The sequence below is a fragment of the Hibiscus syriacus genome, unplaced genomic scaffold (genome assembly GCF_006381635.1).
Source record: "Hibiscus syriacus cultivar Baekdansim isolate YM2019G1 unplaced genomic scaffold, ASM638163v2 tig00111954_pilon, whole genome shotgun sequence".
Lineage (NCBI taxonomy): Eukaryota > Viridiplantae > Streptophyta > Magnoliopsida > Malvales > Malvaceae > Hibiscus > Hibiscus syriacus.
Genome location: NW_024063221.1, coordinates 1,472,400 through 1,493,451, shown reverse-complemented (window position 1 = coordinate 1,493,451; position 21,052 = coordinate 1,472,400). Strand labels below are relative to the sequence as shown.

At 31.4% G+C, this 21,052-nt stretch overlaps 2 protein-coding genes and 2 pseudogenes across 2 annotated transcripts; all 4 read left to right on the top strand.

Annotated features, from left to right (window-relative positions):
* Positions 1 to 1,295: 1,295 nt before the first annotated feature.
* Positions 1,296 to 3,223, top strand: LOC120173514 (NADH dehydrogenase [ubiquinone] iron-sulfur protein 7, mitochondrial-like; the record flags this gene model as incomplete). Its single annotated transcript, XM_039180657.1, has 2 exons — positions 1,296 to 1,756; positions 2,798 to 3,223. Coding segments are annotated over 2 exons (696 nt in total), but the record flags the coding sequence as incomplete, so codon positions are not given.
* A 986-nt stretch (positions 3,224 to 4,209) lies between these two features.
* Positions 4,210 to 7,540, top strand: LOC120173529 (annotated as a pseudogene).
* Positions 7,541 to 11,642: 4,102 nt separating this feature from the next.
* Positions 11,643 to 15,110, top strand: LOC120173531. Its single transcript, XM_039180666.1, has 5 exons — positions 11,643 to 11,856; positions 11,962 to 12,054; positions 12,154 to 12,381; positions 13,259 to 13,648; positions 15,076 to 15,110. Exons 4-5 carry the CDS (start codon positions 13,273 to 13,275, stop codon positions 15,093 to 15,095), a joined length of 396 nt encoding a protein of 131 aa, XP_039036597.1. The 5' UTR covers positions 11,643 to 11,856; positions 11,962 to 12,054; positions 12,154 to 12,381; positions 13,259 to 13,272; the 3' UTR covers positions 15,096 to 15,110.
* A 1,429-nt stretch (positions 15,111 to 16,539) lies between these two features.
* On the top strand, positions 16,540 to 19,601 carry LOC120173530 (annotated as a pseudogene).
* Positions 19,602 to 21,052: the final 1,451 nt, after the last annotated feature.

Here is a 21,052-nt window from a genome sequence, read left to right as displayed (position 1 = left end):
CAATACCACCGCAAAATGCAACTATATGCAACTACATGATCCTAAAATGTCTAAAATGGGCTCTTAAACAAACAATAACTTAAGTGAAAAATGCCTTAAATTTAACCTTTTTAGGAAGTTATCAGTAATCACAGAGTCTTCTACATGGTCAACTTGCCTGAAGACGCTAAGTGATCATAGGGCCTTTTAGTTTGCCTGAAGACGCCGAGAAATCTTGGGGTCTTTAGGCTTGTACTGTAGAAAAGACCCTAGATGGGGAAATAATTTTGGAACCACATTATCCTGAGAAAAAACTTCCCACGATGCATTATTGTGGCACTTTTGCCAATTTAAATCATCATTTCTCTAAATAATTTTCAACCATTTTCTCTTAAATTTAGTTTAAGCAAACATCAATTCAACTAAAAATTTATAAGGCAAATTCATTTATATAATTTTATCGTATATAGTGGAAAATTACAATAAATCCTTAAGTAATTTAAATCATCATTTCTATAAATAATTTTCAACCATTTTCTGTTAAATTTAGTTTAATCAAACATCAATTCAACTAAAAAATTATAAGGCAAATTCATTTATATCTCTAAATAATTTTCAATCATTTTTTATTAAATTTAGTTTAATCAAACATCAATTCAACTAAAACAATTATAAGGCAAATTCATTTATATAATTTTATCATATATAGCAGAAAATTACAATAAATTTCTAAATAATTTAAATCATCATTTCTCTAAATAATTTTCTACCATTTTCTATTAAATTTAGTTTAATCAAACATCAATTCAACTAAAAAATTATAAGACAAATTCATTTATATAATTTTATCATATATAATAGAAAATTACAATAAATTCCTAAGTAATTTAAAGCATTATTTCTCTAAATAATTTTCAACCATTTTCTATTAAATTTAGTTTAATCAAACATCAATTCAATTAAAAAATTATAAGGCAAATTCATTAATATAATAATAAATAGTTTATTTTTATATTTTTTAAATAAAATAGATTAAAATTTATTATTTGAAATCGAACATAAAAAAATTAAAGAATTTATTTATTATTGTTCACCAATTCACTCACAACTATTTATTAAATAATTTTATTAATAATATTTTTCACTTATATATAATAAATTAATATAATTTGTTAACTAAATTGAGCACGGTCCGACCCGAACTAACTATAGAGTGATAAACTTCTAACCCCACACGTGGCAGCAAACAAAGTATGACAACGATGCTAATTTAAGCAATAACCCGAGAGAGTTCGTCCCTTTAAATTATTAACTTCAAATCCATCGCCTCTCCAAAGCCAAACTCTACTCTTTCCATAGACCTGCCGTCGCCGTGTCATGGCTTAACCCGAACCACAGCCAGTCGTCTACCCCATCTACTCTACGCGCAGCGTGCGCTCTCTATTCACACCGCTACCCCTTCTCTCTCCTCCTCCGCCACGCCATCCACATACGCCCGCCCTTCTCCGCCGTCAACATCCGCACCTCCCACCGGACTCTCTAAGCCTGCCGAATACGTAATCTCCAAGGTCGATGATCTCTTGAATTGGGCCCGTCGTGGGTCCATCTGGCCCATGACCTTCGGCCTCGCTTGCTGCGCGGTTGAAATGATGCACGCCGGTGCTTCTCGCTACGATTTCGATCGATTCGGTGTCATTTTCAGGCCCAGTCCTCGCCAATCCGATTGCATGATTGTTGCCGGCACCCTTACCAACAAAATGGCCCCTGCTCTCCGCAAGTATGGTTTAATTTCATTTCTTAGGGTTTCGTTAAGATATTTAATTTAATATTCCTCTATTTGATCTCTATATTATTTAATATAGCTGGTTATTTTTAGGGTCATTATATGCAGGCATAATTGCAAAATTTAATTCGTGAATCCTCTATATGATCTGTGTCAAGGGCATATTTATCACTTGATTTGTGGCTGAATTCCTTTGATTTAATCTGGGAGCAATTTTCAAGTGATGAATATAAATATTTCTCTGTATTAGATGGATTATTTTGGGAGTATTTGATTCGTTGATAATGAACTGAAAGCTACCTGGGGCTGTTTATTTCTTAAACATTATGCCCTTTTCATGCTCCCTTATATAAGAAACATTGTGGTTCGATTTCAATACTCAAATTGTGAAGATTATATATTTTTTTTACTGTCTATTCAACATATCATTTTCCTTTTGATTTTCGGTGAATTGTTAGAGTTAAAAACATAAAGAACTATGATTGCCATCAGTTTCTTTCTGTAATCTCTTTATGCTATTAGCTTCGTGTATAAAACCTGAAGCTCAAACTTGTGTGGCCCTGGATAAATTTGTGCGATTTAGACAGGACACGGTGTGTCATGAAGAGGATTCGTATTTTTTACAAATATATTAATACATGTCAAGGTTTGTTCTTGTTAGAGTGAGCTGGCTTATTGGCTTGTAATTTAGTCTCATAAGGACAATAGGCTAAATGTGTGATGGTGAATCTAGAGTGGCATGTCCATGAGAAGTTTTGTTTTTAATGTGATATGGCATTTTGATTTTTTTTCCTCCGAGATTTTGTGAAACAAATGCAACCATAATGCTTTTGCCCTTGCTGGTATCTCACTCTCTGCTTTGAATTTTATGATTCATAGTAGCAGTTCCCAAATTATGTTGCTTGGCTTGAGGGATTCTATGAAATTTTGTGTATGACAACTTGACAAAGACTCAACACTCTTCCTCCTTTACTTAATATTTCCCGTTTGTTTTCCTGGTCTTCAGTTGATTCAATGGTATTGTGATCTTTGCAGGGTATACGACCAAATGCCTGAGCCAAGGTGGGTGATTTCTATGGGAAGCTGTGCAAATGGAGGTGGATACTACCACTACTCATACTCCGTTGTTAGAGGTTGTGATAGAATTGTCCCTGTTGACATCTATGTTCCCGGTTGCCCACCCACTGCAGAGGCATTACTGTATGGAGTTCTTCAATTGCAGAAGAAGATCAACAGGCGCAAGGATTTCCTCCATTGGTGGTCCAAGTAAGGATATCATTTGTATGCAGTGAAGGACAATTAAATAAATCAATTCTCTTGTGAAATGCCATGTAGAAGCTTTTGAACATAAAAGTCAATGAGGTTTCTATTCCTTGTATGGTGACTGCACTTATTGTATTATTTGGAACTTCAGTTTCCTTGAACCGATCATCATGATTTTGTTCAGAGGATGTTTGATGTGCTGTTTTGGATTTAAATGGTCAAGCAGTTTGAATAATTTCATTTGTTTTCTTGTGTTATGTATCTGGATTTGATGCTTTTTTTGTCATAATCATTGTCAATGATTTACATTAACCGTCGGGTTTCATCATACAATCCCGGTGGAAAATAGTAGGAAACACCAATGCCAAAGCAAAAGGAGAGTGGCAAATAGAGCACGTGCAAATCTATAATCAAACCAACCAATGTACAATAGATTTGATGATTAATTGTTATTTAAACTTGGTATCGAACTAACCGATTGAATTGAATAATCTTATAAGAGTATTAAAAATTCGAGTTTGTTCGAATATATTTTAAACCTATCTAATTCAAAAAAATCGATCTGGATGATCTATTTTTATCATAGGAACTTAATAACTTTAAGTATGTCCAATTCGAATATGAATTTATTCAAATATAAACTACTAGAACTTGAAATAACTTAATTTTAAATATATATTAATAAACATGATATAAATTCAACGTGATTAAATACAAAATGATCGAACTCAGTAATTTAAATTTATAATAATTTGATTTAAGAAAACCCGACCGATGTCCCAATTTATAAAATTGAGCTTCAAACATGAATAATCCAAACATATAATAATTTTATATTAAACAAATTTTTTTTATTAAGTTAAGGTGATTAAAGAGTAATACATATTCGAGATATTATCAATTATTTGAAAATAAACATTTAATCATCCTGCTACAACTGTAAATGCTTGAAACCGTGATCTCTAAAATCTCCAATAATTTGAGTCCAAAATTAATTCAAATCTCAAATTAACCTAAAGTAAAATATAATCCAACCATTTTAAACAAGTCTTTCTCTCATCACAACCGTCAATTGTAAACAACTTCCAATAACCCGATATCGACGGCCCAGATGCATTCACACATCTCCTATCAAAATCTTCTTAGATAAATATATCTGTCCCCCCTTACGTTATCCTTGGCTCTGTATTAGCTGCAACAATCTTGAATTTTGCATAATCATCAAAATCATGACTTCGATCGTGTCTGGTGCGATTCTAATCTTGTTGTCGTTGACCGGAATTGTCTCGGCCGGAAAAGATGATACCGGCGACGTACTCCGGTTACCGTCGGAAGCTTATAAATTCTTCCACGGGGGCGACAAAGATGAAGTTGACGGCACCAGATGGGCGGTCTTGATTGCTGGATCTAATGGGTATTGGAATTATAGGCATCAGGTCATAAATTCTTCCTCAAATCTCAACTTTTTGGGGTTTTTTTCTCTCTAACTTCGTCATAATTATAAAAAAAATTACTTTTCATCATGTTTGAATTGCCACTCCGCTTCAATTGAGTTCCTTTTTTTTGGGGAATTTTGTGATGAATTTATCGTTTCTGCTTCGTATGATGTATTTAGGTGCTAGAAGTACTTAAACTTTTGAGAATTTGTTAAGTCGTTGAATTCCTTTTACATCCAATCAAATTATTATACTTTGAAATTGATCAATTCATCTCTTTAACTAATATTGATCATTAAGTTTAGCCCTTTTTTAATAATTGATTCACATGTCATGTCACGATTTGTCATATCACTCAAATGTATTTTCATAAATTTGTTAATTTTTAAATAAAAATATTTAACACTTTTCTTAAAAGAAATATGTAACCGTCAGAATTGATTAGAAGACTTAATAGATTCAATTTCTCGGTTCATGTGTTTAATTGATTTAATTTTTCATAGTAAAACAGTGTGGGGGCTTAATTGATTTTTTTAGAAGTTTAAGGGCTCCTTTATATTTTTCATAGATATGTTAATTTTTATCTGTTTCAGGCTGATGTTTGCCATGCTTATCAACTTCTGAGAAAGGGTGGTCTTAAAGAGGAAAATATAATAGTTTTTATGTATGATGATATTGCCTACAATGAAGAAAACCCCAGACAAGGAATCATTATTAACAGTCCCCATGGCAATGATGTTTATAATGGAGTTCCAAAGGTCCGTTCTTTTTACCTTGTAAGAATATAAATTGTTTCCATTCCCTAATTGTGTTCCTTTGCAGGATTATACTAAAGAAAATGTTACTGTTAACAACTTTTTTGCTGCTATCCTCGGAAACAAATCCGCTATCACCGGTGGTAGTGGTAAAGTTGTAGATAGTGGCCCCAACGATCATATTTCGTTTTTTTACTCTGACCATGGAGGTCCTGGCATTCTTGGTTAGTTCTCTTTAGCTTGCTCCTTAGCTTCATAGCTATTACTTCAGATTCTAGTATTTTTCCGGCTTGAAAATATCGGTTTGGGGAGTTGCTAATGAATGATCATCCATTGTGTTTTAATCCAGGAATGCCTACCTTACCTTATCTTTTTTGCTGATGATTTAATTGACATTTTAAAGAAAAAGCATGCATTGGGATCCTATAAAACCTTGGTAATTTTTTTTTCGTTTTGAAATCTGTCGGTTTCCGGATGTGGTGTTCATCAGTTTAACACCATTTTTAATGTCCTGTCCGCATGTAACATCGTAGGTATTCTATCTTGAAGCTTGCGAGTCTGGAAGTATCTTTGAGGGTCTTCTTCCCGAGGGTTTGAATATCTATGCAACGACAGCATCAAATGCTGTCGAGAGTAGCTGGGGAACCTATTGTCCAGGAGAGTACCCGAGTCCTCCCCAAGAGTATGAAACTTGCTTGGGAGACTTGTACAGTGTCGCTTGGATGGAGGACAGGTATGTATTGGTGGGTTTCATTTACACATTAGAACATTGAATTACACATTAGAACATTGAACCGGCGAGAATTTTGAAGTTGAAGCTTATTTCCTATGTCTGTGTTTGAAAGATTCCGAAAGTTATACATAAATTAGCATCTTTAGTACATTCCATGGCACCACCTTACTGAAGTTGAGAATTTGGTAAACAAATATATAAGGACAGAGACGAAGCGGCAAATATATTCTTCTTCTTATCGTACTGTATGGATTAAATTTAGGAAATCTTTTAAGGCTGATGAATTGGCTTTTTTTTTCTGTTGAGTTACATCTCTTGGTATGTTTCTTTTGGTTTTTTGTTGAGCAGTGACATGCATAACTTGCGAACGGAGACTTTGCACCAGCAATATGAACTTGTAAGGCCATTTTAAAAACTGTATTTGCTTAGCACTACGAGATCAGTCGTAAAATTTCACTTTGCTGGCTTTTACAGGTGAGAAAGAGGACTAGCAATGGCAATACAGCATATGGATCTCATGTTATGCAATTTGGTGATATAGGTATTAGCAGGGATCATCTCTTCGCATACTTTGGTACAAATCCTGCAAACGATAACTTCACATTTGTCGGCGAGAACTCCTTGGTGCCACCTACAAAAGCTGTTAATCAACGCGATGCTGATCTTGTCCATTTTTGGGATAAGGTTCGTCTCTAATTTCTCTCAACTCGTATGTTAAACACACTAATCGATTGTTCACATCAATTTTTAAATATAACGACGCACCATAATATATGTGTATGTGGCTATGTGCATGCTTATGTTTCTTTCTGACGCTCTTACTGTGAATAATTTCAAGTCTGTAAGATAGACACTTTGTTTCGTACATGTGAAACCTGAATATGCTAGTTTTCAGTATCCATCTCACTCGAGCTATATTCGAACTCAACATGCAGTATCGCAAGGCACCTGATGGCTCGGCTAGGAAGGCTGAAGCCCTAAAGCAGTTTATGGAAGTCATGTCTCATAGGATGCACATAGACAATAGTATTAAACTCATTGGCAAGCTGTTATTTGGAATCGAAAGAGGCCCAGAAGTTCTTAACACTGTTCGGCCTGCCGGTCAACCGCTTGTTGACGACTGGAAATGCCTCAAGAAAATGGTAAAAGATCTTGGATTATCGGCCTCTCTTCCATTGTATTTTTCCCCTGGTCTTGCTAACTTACAAACATTCTCTGTTCATCGATGCAGGTGAGAACCTTCGAGGCTGATTGCGGATCACTGTCACAGTACGGGATGAAACACATGCGTTCCCTTGCGAACATCTGCAATGCTGGAATTCAGCCGGAAAAGATGGCTGAGGCATCGGCACAAGCTTGTGTCAGCATTCCATCAGGGCATTGGGGTTCCTTGGAGAAAGGGTTCAGTGCATGAAATTGTAGCAGAATTGGCAACCATAACTTTGATAATGTTGTATTGTATGCCCTAATGTATTTATTGTACGAAACTCCTAGCAATTCGATGATTATTCATTTGTTTGCTGAATCTAAAAGTAAAGACGCTTTAATTAATCACGTGTTTTTAATATATTTCATGTCAATTCTAATGCTAGTTCACAATTGTTCGAGATAAATATTAAGTTATTCGAAGGGTCAATAGATAGATAGTTATAAGGGTGTAAACGAGCCGAGTCGAGTTCGAGTATTGCTGAGCTCGACTCGACTCGAAAATTCTGAAATGGAGCTCGACTCGAAAACTCGCGAGTTTAAAATTTTCAAGCTCGACTCGAACTCGAAATCCTGAACTGAAGCTCGTGATCAGCTCGAAAAGGCTCGAAATGAAAAAAAAATTTAAACATAACTCGATTAAAATCTCAAACTCGAATATGAACCTTAAATACATGAAATCTTATTGTATTTTAAAAAAAATCAATACATAAATATTAATATTATTATTAATTTATTTTTTTAAAATAAAATCTTAATATATTATATTTTCGAGCTGCTCACGAGATTTTCGAGTCGAATATCGAGTAGCTTGTTTCAGCTCGTTAAGAACTCGAGTCGAGCTCGAGCTCGAGTCGAGTCCATTCGATCCGAGTATTTATCGAGTCTTGATCGAGTCGATCTCGAATAGCTTGCGATCTGTCTCGTCTCATTTACGGCCCTAGATAGTTCAACCTTAATCTTGACTCAAAAATTATCACATCAAAATTATTTATTTATTTTTAAAAAATCGACTAAAATAGGACCAGAGTGTTATATTTTTTCACTAATCATCCAATTTGATTTGGATTTAAAAAATTATTCGATTCAAAATTCAACTTGATATTTAGGGTGTGTTTGTTTGCCGTAATTGGAATTACGGAATTGATTTTTCCCGAATTCCCGTGTTTATTTCACGTAATTCGTTTTTCGGAAAATATTTTTCCGTGTTTGTTTCACATAATTCGTTTTCCGGAAAATATTTTCCCGTGGTTGTTTCACGTAATTGGTTTTCCGGAATGTAATTAATTTTCCTAGTAACAGAATTTATTTTGTGTTTTATATAAAATGACTTACGGATTCATTTTCCGTAAGTTATTTTCTGAACTTTTCACTTCAAAGAATAAATACTCAAAATAATTTTATTTTATGAATTTAATATTAATAAAATATTTTAATATCATTTTCATCAAAATATTATTTATTTATTTATTAAGATTTATAATAATATAATATTATATTTTTAATATTATATAAAATAATCAATTATATTATAATAATATAAGATATTATATTTTTATTTTAATAATATATAATAAAAATTTTATATATTTAATAATGAATAATATTATTTATATATTTAAATAATATTTTAATAAAGATATTTAAAATATACTAATTAATATTTTTAAATATAATATAACACTATTACTTTAATAAATAATTAATATAATTTATAATTTTATTTCACTAAAATATAAAAAAAATTAATATTTTTATTAATAAAATTATAAAAATAATATTTAATAATAAATAAATTATTTTAATATTTTAAAATAATAATATTAAGTTTTATGATAAATAATTATTTATTATATTTAATATTTGTAATAAATAATTTTTAAAAAACTCTTCAACTAGTGGAAAAAAATGTTTAAATAATATCTTTCAAGCATCATAAAAAGTTTTCTAGATGTTTTTCAGAAAAATGTAATTCATTTTACGGAAAATATTTTTCAGAAAACATTTTCCAGAAATGTAATTCATTTTCCAAAATTCAAATTCTAGTAATTCATTTTTCAGTTCCAATAATTTTAATTTCAATAATTCATTTTTAAAAAAATCAATTATAACTAAACAAACAGACTCTTAATGGATGTTACATAATTATATATAATTTTATACAAAATATTATCATTATTATAAAAATAAGAGATAATTTTATAGGGAGTATTATCATGAGTCATATCAATTTCTTTTACTTTTACTTTAAATTTAAAATTAATCCTATATTTTAAAAATGTCTAACGCTTTTTCTTAAAAAAACGAATACAATAAAATCAAAGTATGGATTCTAAACTCATATCCGTAAATCAAATTGCTGAAATTACTATCTCCTGCTACATTGTTAAGTGAACCAATGTCAGAGATGGTCACAAATTTCAGAAGTAAAGTCGGGAAAGCGCAATTACCTCCTTGGTTAAATTTGATTCACGAAAGGTAAGATTATCAAAAAATAAGATTACTGAAAATATTATATTTTGTGTTTGGTTAGTTTAACAAGAATATAAGATTGCTGTGTTTAGTTAGAAATAAAATATTATTAGAATTTATATTTAATCAAATTATCCTTATTATATATTTATTTTTTAATAAATTAGAAAATTTATATATTTTTTAAAAAAATTAAATTCATAAAATTTATAACTTTTTACAAAATTAAAAATATAAAAAGATTTAATGAAAGGGTAAAATTTTATTTTAACCCATGAACTTCATATAAAATTTTAATTATAGATTTTTTTGTAAATCTAAAATATTTTAAGGATAAATTTGTAATTTAACATTCGTAGAAATTTTATTTTTCAATGATAGAATAAGAATATTTTTGAAGAAAAATAATTTAAGGGCATTTTAATCCAAAACGTCGATAATACAACAATACCTAAAGAAATGGAGGTAATGACATTCCCAGTAATATATCCAAAAAAATTTACTATTAATAATGTAAGATTATCGGGAATGACATTCCCGACCAACCAAACATAAAAATATAGATTCTATTCTCATATGAATATCACATTCTTCTAACTAAACACACCTTTGATTTAGAAGTCAGCCAATACTTACTAAATTGTCCTGTCCTACAAGAGTAAGTAAAGTTGAGACATTCGGGTCGGAGGGACCCGTTATACATTTAACCATGGTTAGTTAACCAGGGTTTTCATAACTAACCATAGTCAACTTGTTGCGCAGTTGTGCTAAGCACCACCTCACCCGGCAGCGACAGAATTAATATAGAACAAAAAAGGTTGTGAAAAATATAATATTAGGAAAACTAATAAAATAATTATTCATGCGTTGTTTGAAGATTCCGCTATATCTATTAACGCCGTGACTTAAAGTTGAAGAGTAGAAAGGCCCAAGGATTGGTCAAATTTCATAGAAGGTCCTTGTATAACGCATCTTTGATGGATCTAATCATTTCTTTTTTAAAATGTGTGTTTTCTTTATTGATATTAACATTTTTATATTATCTTTATCACATAATTAGTCATCTACCTTATATATCATGATGAAACGACATACAAATATTGCTTTTTCTTGTAAAATTGAAAACCTTTTTTCAAGTTATAATAAAGGTAAAATATATTAAAGGTCACTGAATTATGTTTAAGAAATTACTTTTTATTAGCATTTTTAAATTATAAAATAATTATTAAATTTATCAAATTAATATAAAATAAGTATTTTAATATTATAATAATTATAAAAACTGATAAATTTAATAAATATCTTATAGCAATTTCATTAAATCTAAAGATAATTTTATAACCATTCGATAAATTAATAACCATTTTATAAAATTAGGCATATACTTTTAATCTTATGATGAAATGACACAAATATAATTTTTGTAAAATTGAAAATTTCTATCAAATTATAATAAAGGTAAAGTATATTAGAGGTAATTAAATTATGCTTAAATAATAAATTTAGTGCTAAAATTTTAAAATTATTAAATATATATTGAATATATCAAATCATTATAAAATTAACATTGCAACATTATAATAATTGTAAATATCTGATAATTTCAATAAATATTTTATAACAATTTGATAAAATTTAATGAGAATTTTATGATCATTTGTTAAACGTAATGAGTATTTTGTAACTTTTAAAAGTTTAATAAACGAAATGATCATTTAACATAATTCAGTAACATTATAGTCTACTTCACCCTTACTATAATTGGATCGAATTTGGAAAACTACATAATACAAGGATTTCCTGTAGAGTTTGACGCAAGACAATCCCGTAACGAGAATCGTAAGATAGACGGAGTTAACGGTTCAAATTTAGGGTATGCGATAAGAGGCGTTGGATTAATGATGAGCGGTTTGGATATCTCGGTGATGACAACTTTGGTGGTGTAACGGAGGGTGAGAAAGACGTATAAAGATTGGGGTATTCGGAAGGGAGAGAGAGCATTTCGTTTTTATGATTTCTTTGTTTAATTTCTATTTCTTCTTCTTTGTCTTTGCTAATTTGCTTCTACTTTCTTCTTCTTCTTCTTTATCGTGAACCAAACAGAATTCCTGAGGGAAAAAATAAAGAAAAAAATTAAAAGCTGATGTTAGTTTATAAATAAATGTTGAGGATCTAAAGCCGAGCGAAACAAAGAGAGACGGAGGAGACGAGAATTTGAGGAATTGTTTGGTGTGTTTGATTTGAGAGCAGCGATTGTGTTTCTATTTTGATTTGTTCTGATGAATTCTCGTTGTCTATTTCCAATGGATAATTTATTTCTTCTTCTTTCTGCAGATGCAATCGAAGTGGTTGGAGGAAAGTTTTTGCTGGTTCTGGAAACTAATTGTGAAGATTTCTTTTGTTTTATGTTGAAGTTTTTGAGAATCCGTAAGAAACGAAGCCTGTGAACGAAGCTCAAGAGATTTTGAGTTACTGCCATGTTCGATTCTTCTCTAGAAATAATTTTGTTTGAATTGTGTTTGGCAGATACATTTGGAAGATTACAGAGCTGTTTTCTGGAGAAATTTGGACTGAATTCGTCTGCAGATAGGCAGATCAATTGCTGACATATTCAAAGGATTAGAATCCTGTATCACAAGAGAGCCCGGAGAATAGGCTGTAAATGTCATTATTTTGTTGAAATCCAAAGTAAATTTGTGTTCATAACCATAAGACTGAAGCAAAGTTGTAACGGCTAAGGCTGAGTGATTTCAGGTATGAGATAGATCAGGAATCTGACTATCTGAATACCGATTCTAAATCCACCTCAATATAAATTGACTCGCCATTGATACACGCCAAGCTTTTGTTATTGTTTCTTCTTCTCAGTCTTTTCAGAAAACTCAGTGTTCTACCAAAGGGTTTTCTCAAGCTTGGATTTGATTGAAAATCGGAGTTTTGTTGACAGAGTTGATGTTTTCCCGAGAATGCTACATCTCTTTGGAGAGCATTGGGATTCCTTGTTCTCAGATTTCAATTTCACCTTGGAAGTGTTGTTTTTTGTTTTCGTTTTCTCAGAATTTGAATCACAAGTTTCTTCATAATCGGTCAATGGGTATTTTCAAACTATTTTAAGAAGAACTTGATATGTTCCGCTAAGATTTTTATCTTCTTTATTGAAATCTTTGTTTGGTTTTTTATTTTCGCTTGCCCAAATCTCCACTGAAAAAGGTTTTCTTCTTTTGCTGACATGCTCCCCGTATTCTGTTAATTTTCTTCTCGTTTCTGCGTAGCCAATGACTTCCCGTTTGGTAACCGGGAAACCAAGAGAAAATTACAACTACGACTAAAGACATCTTCGCTCACTCTGTTTCCACCATTTTAAAATCTTCCTTAAAGTAATCTTCAACTTTTCATCGGTGTTAATTTTTTCCTGAAAATTTTCCGTGAAAATTCCTAGACGTCACTATTCCGGTGATCATCTACGGCAACTGTTGCTTGAAATTGCGTGAATGTTTTAACAGAAGTGACATCCAAATTCTTCCTTTTCTTATCCAAATCGGCGCTTCCACTTTATTTCTGAAATTGAATCAAAAGCTTTTTTCCAAAATTATATTTATAATTCTCGATTTTCACTTTCATGATGGGACAGGTGTACACGAAAGGATGGAGAAGGACTCACTAAGGAGCAATAATAACAATGGTATCGTTAATAGCACTAACTACAGCAGAGATAGAGCCGCCGGAGCAGGAGTCCACGGCGGCTTGTTAAGATCCAGCTCGGATCCGGCCAAGCAAACGGCGTCGTCTTCTGCTTTCGTTTTGCAGTGGGGAAATCGGAAGCGTCTCAGGTGTATGAAGATGCAGGTCAAAGACGACCAGTCTGGACCGGTTAATCGAACCACGGTTCGAGTCGACCGCCGAGTCGTGAGGGCCGACAATGACTCTTCAAATCAGCCTAGCAATAATAATCACGGGAACGGATATTTAACATCCGTCACGGCCTGCTTCCCTCAGGCTCCTCCACCTCAGCGCATCTCAGGTACTGTGTGAAATTTAAGTTTTTACACTTCTCTAAATGGGTGTCGGGCGCGTGTATCATACGCTCCGTTTTGATTGGTTGTTCTTTGATGTCTGTTTTTACCACCCCCCACCCCGCGTTTCTGCGTTAGGTTTTTGCATTCTCAGACCCACTTAACTTGTTTGCCTGAAATTCTTTAAATAACCTTTTCCCCAATTTACGTAGGAATTAGATTAATATTATCAAAACTATTTAGAGAAATGATACTATTTTCTTTGCCATTTCTCTAAATAATTATTTTATGATATATTTTAGAATATTATTATTCTTAATTTCACTTTTTATGTTAAAATCCTTCTATTTTAATTTAATCTTAATTATTAATTTTATTTTATTTATAATCTTTAATCAATACAAAATTAATTTTTACACAAATAACTTAATTAAAAAGAATTGTTATTTTTTGATGTTTAAGTTTGAGTTTTAGAAATACTGAAAATATGAATATTCACTATCAAATGATTTAAAGTTATCTTTAAATAAATAATATTTTATACAGACCGTATATTAATTAAAAAACTGAATCCTATATATATATAAAGTTTTCTAGGTGAATTCTAAAGGAAAACCTTCTCAATCGGTTCTAAAGGAAAACCTTCTCAATCGGGGGACGATGAAACTGAGCCATTCCATGGATTTATATTGATCTCTCGTAATTAAGGAATTTTTAAAGTAAAACTTTCTTAAAATTATATCTCTTCATTATATTTTATATATACGCTTTAAGTATATATTTTTATAATCATCGATATTCGATCTATAATTAATTAATTTGAATTAGATATTGTAGAATTCTAATATGAGAACAATCTTCCTGTACCAGCGTACTCTATTTGTAAATGTAAGAGTTAAACTTTGACTTTGTTTAAGAATCTAATGTCTCATTTTACTATATCAATTAGTTATTGGTTATATAATGAGGAGTTATACTTCTTATGTAATCTATGTTTTTAATATGTAATCAAATACCTAAATCAAAATTTGTACAAGAATTTTATATTATTTATTTTACGTATATTTTTTTTAAAAAATTAAATAAATTATATAAGAATATTAATAAATTTGATTATTTTATTTTATAATATCAAAAATGAAGTTAAATTACATCGTTATTTGTTTTTTATTTGTGTTCGACTTAATTGTCATTCCTGATCTTAAGTATATTCAATTTTTTAGGGCATCATAATTAGACGGATCAGGGTACTTTTTTATTAATGATTTAATTTTGTATTTCTTAAATTTATAATTTTAGATATTTTTCCAGATGGGCCTGTCGACTAGTTGGTGAATGCATATAATGGGTCTTTCTTTTGTATAAAAAAAATAAATTTCAGCCACAGATTTGCTATTCTAACATTTCATCATTGTATGATTTGATGCATATTCAGGGCTGAATTATTTTCAATAGGCTCATATATATTTGTGCACTCTCCAATTTGGTCAGGTGGGCGTCAGTGTATGGTTCTGGAGAAAAGGAATAAAAACTCATGGTGAGTTATGAGAATGGCGCCTCTTCTGGTTTTACGGGTTTTGTTGATTTTTGGTAGATACGACTGAAACCAGGTTGCTCATGCTAGTCTAGTGAACATACATATTCCTCTAGATACAAATATAGGAAATCCTAGGATTTTTGCAAAGATTTCCTTGGTTTTCTTCTTTGAATCTTTGATCTTTCCTAGATTTTAAAGTTAAAACATAATCGGGAAACAAATATGGTGCTGTATCATTTAGATTATTATTATTAGGATATGTATACTAGGGATGGACATTTGATTCGAGCTTGACAAGTTTCGACCATATAAGATTCAGTTTTTTAAATTAGGGTTTAAGTCGGAGTTTTTGAAGGGTAAAAATTGAGTAAATCGGATTTAGGATAAATTTTACTTTACCCTACCAAGGAATAATATACTAGACCTTTATATATTTAGATCATTGTGATAATATTCCTTTCAATATGTTTTTTCATTTAATTTCTTATTTTATCTAACAAAAATAAAATTACATATTGTGTCGAATCAGATCTGATCGAGTAGAAGGTTTAACCTTAAAATCGGATCGAAATTCGAATTGGGTTCCTAAATTCGGATCAGATAACAGGTGAACAAGTGTTAGATCAAGTTGGGGGTTTAAAATCTAACTCGATTCAAGCCCATCCCTAGTTAATATTATGTAAAATTTATAAATTCTATATGAAACTATAACCTTAGATAAATGTAAATAAATGAGTGATGCTAAATTAGAATAAATTATTATTTATAAAAAATTAAATAAAAAATAATGTATATGCTCAAAGTTTAAAAATCTTTTGTTTAGATTCATCTAATATTTATATTTATATTTATATTTATATTTTAATTAATTAATTTTATACAATTATTTTTTTATTAGCGGATCATATCTCATCATGTATATTAATTAAAGATTTATGATAATAGATTAAAGGTGGGTTTTGCTTAGAATTGATAGTTATTACTCTTTGATGCTCATTTCCAGCGTTGGTAATTTATTAATATATTTTGTTTTTTTAGTATTAGTTATTATCGTTTTCTCGATTGTTCTTTGTCCTGCTCGAGACATTTGACAAATTGTTAGTATTGTTTTCTGTCTCTACACCTTACCACACCTGATCCTAAACCCGAGCATCCGTGGACTCATTGGAAAACATCGTCCATGAAAATACAGTTACCTACAAATAGTATGTTATGATCCCCCAAACCCTCTTTAAGCCGTCCGATCAGAAACTAGATTTGGGAATATGGTCCCACTTTCTAATACCAATCCATATCTCACCATGTAGGCAAAAAAAAAAGGAAAAGAATTGGCTTTAATCCAACGGCCATAAATTCACCTGAGTTCCTTTTAACAAACACTTGTTTAAAACCAATCTCAAAGTCTCGCCCTTTAAGAAAGCCAAACTTTCACCAACCGATCTAGAATTCTTGATCACTATAAGGTTATATTCGTAAATTTATTTACAATTTAATCCTTTTTTATTTTTCCAAAAATTTACTGTAGTTTATTTCTTTGTTTTTTCCATTTTTTTATTTTTATGATGCTTTTTGTCTCTGTATTCATATATGTGAATTTTTTATGTTAATGGTTTTTCCAGAAACTCTGAGAACTCCAGTGCTATGAGAGGCCAAAGCAACGGAACAGCTGTAAGAGGCTTCGCTTCGCCAGATAGGGGTGCGCACGATAAGAGAGTGGGTGGTAACAACTATAACAATAACCACCATCACCAGCAGCGAAGCAGCCACAACAACCATGATAACAAGCACCACCAAAGCAAATCAGCGGCGTCTTCTGAGATGGCTCACGACAGCAAAAAGGGAGGATCATCTTCAGGAAGCGGCGAGGCAGCTGCTCCGCCCATCGTTTGGCCGCCGAAATTCGTGATCGCTTTGACGAATAAAGAGAAGGAAGAGGATTTCATGGCCATCAAAGGATCTAAACTGCCACAGAGACCCAAAAACGAGCGAAATTCATTCAACGAACTCTCAACGTAAGCTCTCTCACTCTTCCTTGAATTGAATCGGAAGTTCTGTTTTAAATTTAACTCGAATTGAATAATTAGTTATTAGATTAGAGCAGATTTCGGTTTGAAAATAAGATTCACTTTCTATATATGGGGAAAATCATGTAGACGACGTACAAAACTTAGACTTACAGCAGGGGAGAACTACCCGTGAATTTCACGTCAAATAGAAAACCTTTTACAGTAGTGTATACGTGTCAACAATGATTGGATTAGAATCTGACTGGAAAGGCTGTGACCCCATAATGGTTTGCTTGTGTTGTGTATACTATGATGTATTTGGCAATGCACGCCTACTAAATAGTAATTTGAACCGAGTGAACTTTGTGGAAATAAGGTTGTATCAAAATAAAAGAAAATGAAAAATATTATTAGGAATAATTGTTACAATAATTTTTTTATCTAGATTTTTATTTTATCAAATAAAAGAAATTAAATTAGAATGGAGTCAATTTGAAGACTGAGTGAAATTTTCTTAAGCCCCAATTAAATAAGGTATTGGGTAAGGAATATAATTCTAGAATTGGGTTTTAGGTCAACGTCAAATATGATCTAAGCCGAACAGTTGTCATTCTTACAGACGATAATATGGATTTTTTTCTAATAGAATATGAAAAAGTAAATTAAAACTGGACCACACAACACGGTTAATTAAAAAAAAGAAAAAAAAGGGTAGTTATATTCGGGTTATGATAATTATTATTAATTTTGTAAGTGAAAAGCAAAGGACAAAGTAGGGCACACTAGTTAGCAGTCATTGGTCGACCCATCGTTATCTGGGAGGGCATTTCTGTGAATATGCTGTTACTGTAGGGTTTACTTTTTGCGCCATGGTTGAATAATTGTCTTCCAGGGGTGGACCACGTTGTGATGCATAAAAAACACAACACTAAATGTTATTCTTTTTTTCCCTTTTTCTTTTCAAGACTAGTGGATCACGCATAATTTAGGTGAAGGCAACACTGTTGAAAATACATGAATTTTACGAGTTTTGATCTGCTTTAATTTTATAATTTCGTTTTCTTAAATTTGGATTTTGAGGATGTCGGTGCGGGTTTTGTGAAGGAAAATCACAGTTGGGGCGGAGGTGGATTTAAATTTAAAAATATCCCCAATTTGATCATATCTAGATTCCGACTATAATGTTCCTCTTTATATATTTAAAGATAATGTTTATTTATAATTTTATTTTCTTAGTATCTACCGAATGGAACATCACCTAATGTTTAAGATGAGACGTTGAAAACCTTCAATTTTTTGGGTCGAGCTTTGGATTAGGGATGATCATGAGTTGGGTTGAGTTTTTGACTCACTTGAACTCCACTTTATTATATAAATCATACACTTATCATTCTATTTGGCTCAATCCAAGTTTAAGAAAGCTTTATCTGATCTTGATTTTGATCTGATTTTTAGGATAAAACCTGGACTAGATTCGATTCGACATAGATATATATATATTCATTAGGTAAAATAGAAACATAATTAAAAATATAGAGATATTATAACAATTATCTCTAATTATATAAAAGTAAATTATATTATAGCAATAATATTATTTTTCACCCTTAACGAAACCTGATATGATCTTATCCTTAAAATGGTTCCCGCTTGAGTTTGATCTTTTTACAGGTTTTCTAAATTATTGTAGCGTCTTATAGTGATTTTAGAATTCATGGTTTAAGTTTTGTTGATGTGATCATCTATGCGTCGTTGTTTTTGGATAAGAAATACGTAAACCATTGTTTAACATTTATATTTAAGCCTTAAACATTCTAATTCCGAAATAATTTTTGTACAGCTGGTAAGCCCGGGGGCGTGGCTATGCGATTTAACCCTCGAACGATACGAGGTCAGGGAGAAGAAGATGACAAAGAAGGTATCAAAATAAGTAAAATTCTACTTTCGCTGAAATCATTATTATTGTTTCTTCTAGTTTTTTCTCTGATCTAATTCGAATCTATGTACGATATCAATATCATACATATATATAGTTGTTCAAATTCGTTAACGATTAATTTAAATATTGAGTCTTAAGTTCGACACTCATATTTTAAACATGCATAAGCTTTTTGGAATTCAGTAGGCGTTTTTATCTGAACTTGAAGCGGTTAAAATGTAACGTTTGCAGAGACCAAGAGGATTGAAGGCAATGGGAACTACTAATATGGAATCGGACTCCGAATAAGAAGACAAGACCTGTTTAGGCGTCGGGATCGAGTATCAGAAAATGATGCTCCGATGAAAACTTTGAAGATAAGTTGGTCTTTATGTTGAAGATGATAAGAAGGATTTGAAGTCGTGTAAATGACGATCCTTTTAATCTTTGAGACGAATGAAAAAAAAATTAAAAATCAAAGCCAAATTTTATTTCTTACATTCTCCTTTTCTTATGGGAGGCTCGTTATTTTTTATTTTATTAAATAAATTATTCTAAACTCAAAATTAATATAAAGTTAAAATAATTTAAATTTAAAATGATTCGAATTCGGAATACGATTACGAGCCTCACAACACATCTCATCCTTCAACCTCATACTATACTGCAACACACCTTCTCCCTCAATATCTTTCTGACGCCGAAAACATTACAACTCACATATATTACTTGGTATTTACAATTTTTTTTATTTAATTATGTATTTGAATATAACTTTTTAAATCTAATTGATATATGAACTAAAATACTATGGTCAATTAACTAATTGGACCAAAAAAGCATATATCAAATTGAATATTAAAATTAAGTTCATATATCTTATTGGATAAAAAATTTGAATATCAAATTAGATCTTGAAGTTAAATTTAAATAAAAAAATTATATTTATTAAAAGAAAATTAAAGATAAAAATGATTTTATTTATGTATTAGTACATACAATTTATATTTAAACTTACTAAACATGGAAATTTAATTGATGTTATCTTATTTTATGAATAATTGCAAACCCCTTCCAAATATACTTTCAAAATGCAATATTCTAGAAGCAGAAAATGAAACCAAATGAAGAACGTGCATGGAAAATTCATGGGGAAGTTTGAACATAAAATAAACCATAATTTTTGAAATGGTGAATGTCGAGACAAATGAAGCACAAACATTAAAGATTCTCTTATCAAGTGGTAATTGAAGAAACCTAATTTCATCCTCAACTATTATTATGTTATATAATGTATTTACATTATAAATTATATTATATAATATATTTATTTATATTTATTATTGTTTGATTACATGTGGCAGGCCTAATGTTCGGCCCAAACTCGTTACACAGATTGCAACCCAAATGCGAGCTAACCAAGTGGCCCAACAGAAGCCAACACGTGACCCCACGGACCAATGGAGCAGCCCGAACCAAGTTGGCACCCGCGACCGAACTGGCTCGGATCTGGATAGGTTAGGGTTTTGAAACCCTAACCCACTTTTCTTCCAGTCGTTTCTCACCCCAGTGCCGCAAGCATAGCCGCACGCCTCTCCCCCATTCTTCTCGGAAACAAACAACAATCGTGGGTGTATGAGACTCCAAGCAACCAACATGCATGCAAACAACAAATTTTAGTTTGATTAGGACTCTACAACTAAGACTAAAAATAGGATACGTATAGATTATAAATAGACTTGTAATCAACACATTTTGGTTACACGGAAATTTCATTCGAAATACACAAAAATTACAAGAAAAAATTCTTACGAAATACAAGCAAAACCGAAAGAAAAGCGAGGGAAAAAAGAATATTTTTTCCCGCCGATGAGTGACAGGCCGGTGAGGCGACGGGCTACCGAAAACTGGTTTCATGGTGGTTTTTCTTCGTTCTTGAAGAACAGACCAA

What these genes read in the sequence shown, in the direction of transcription:
- LOC120173531 (XM_039180666.1), top strand. Translation starts at nt 13,273, where the DNA reads ATGGAGAAGGACTCACTAAGGAGCAATAATAACAATGGTATCGTTAAT. An exon ending in TCCACCTCAGCGCATCTCAG is followed by an intron (nt 13,649 to 15,075) that starts GTACTGTGTGAA and finishes ATGCATATTCAG; the next exon opens with GGCTGAATTATTTTCAATAG.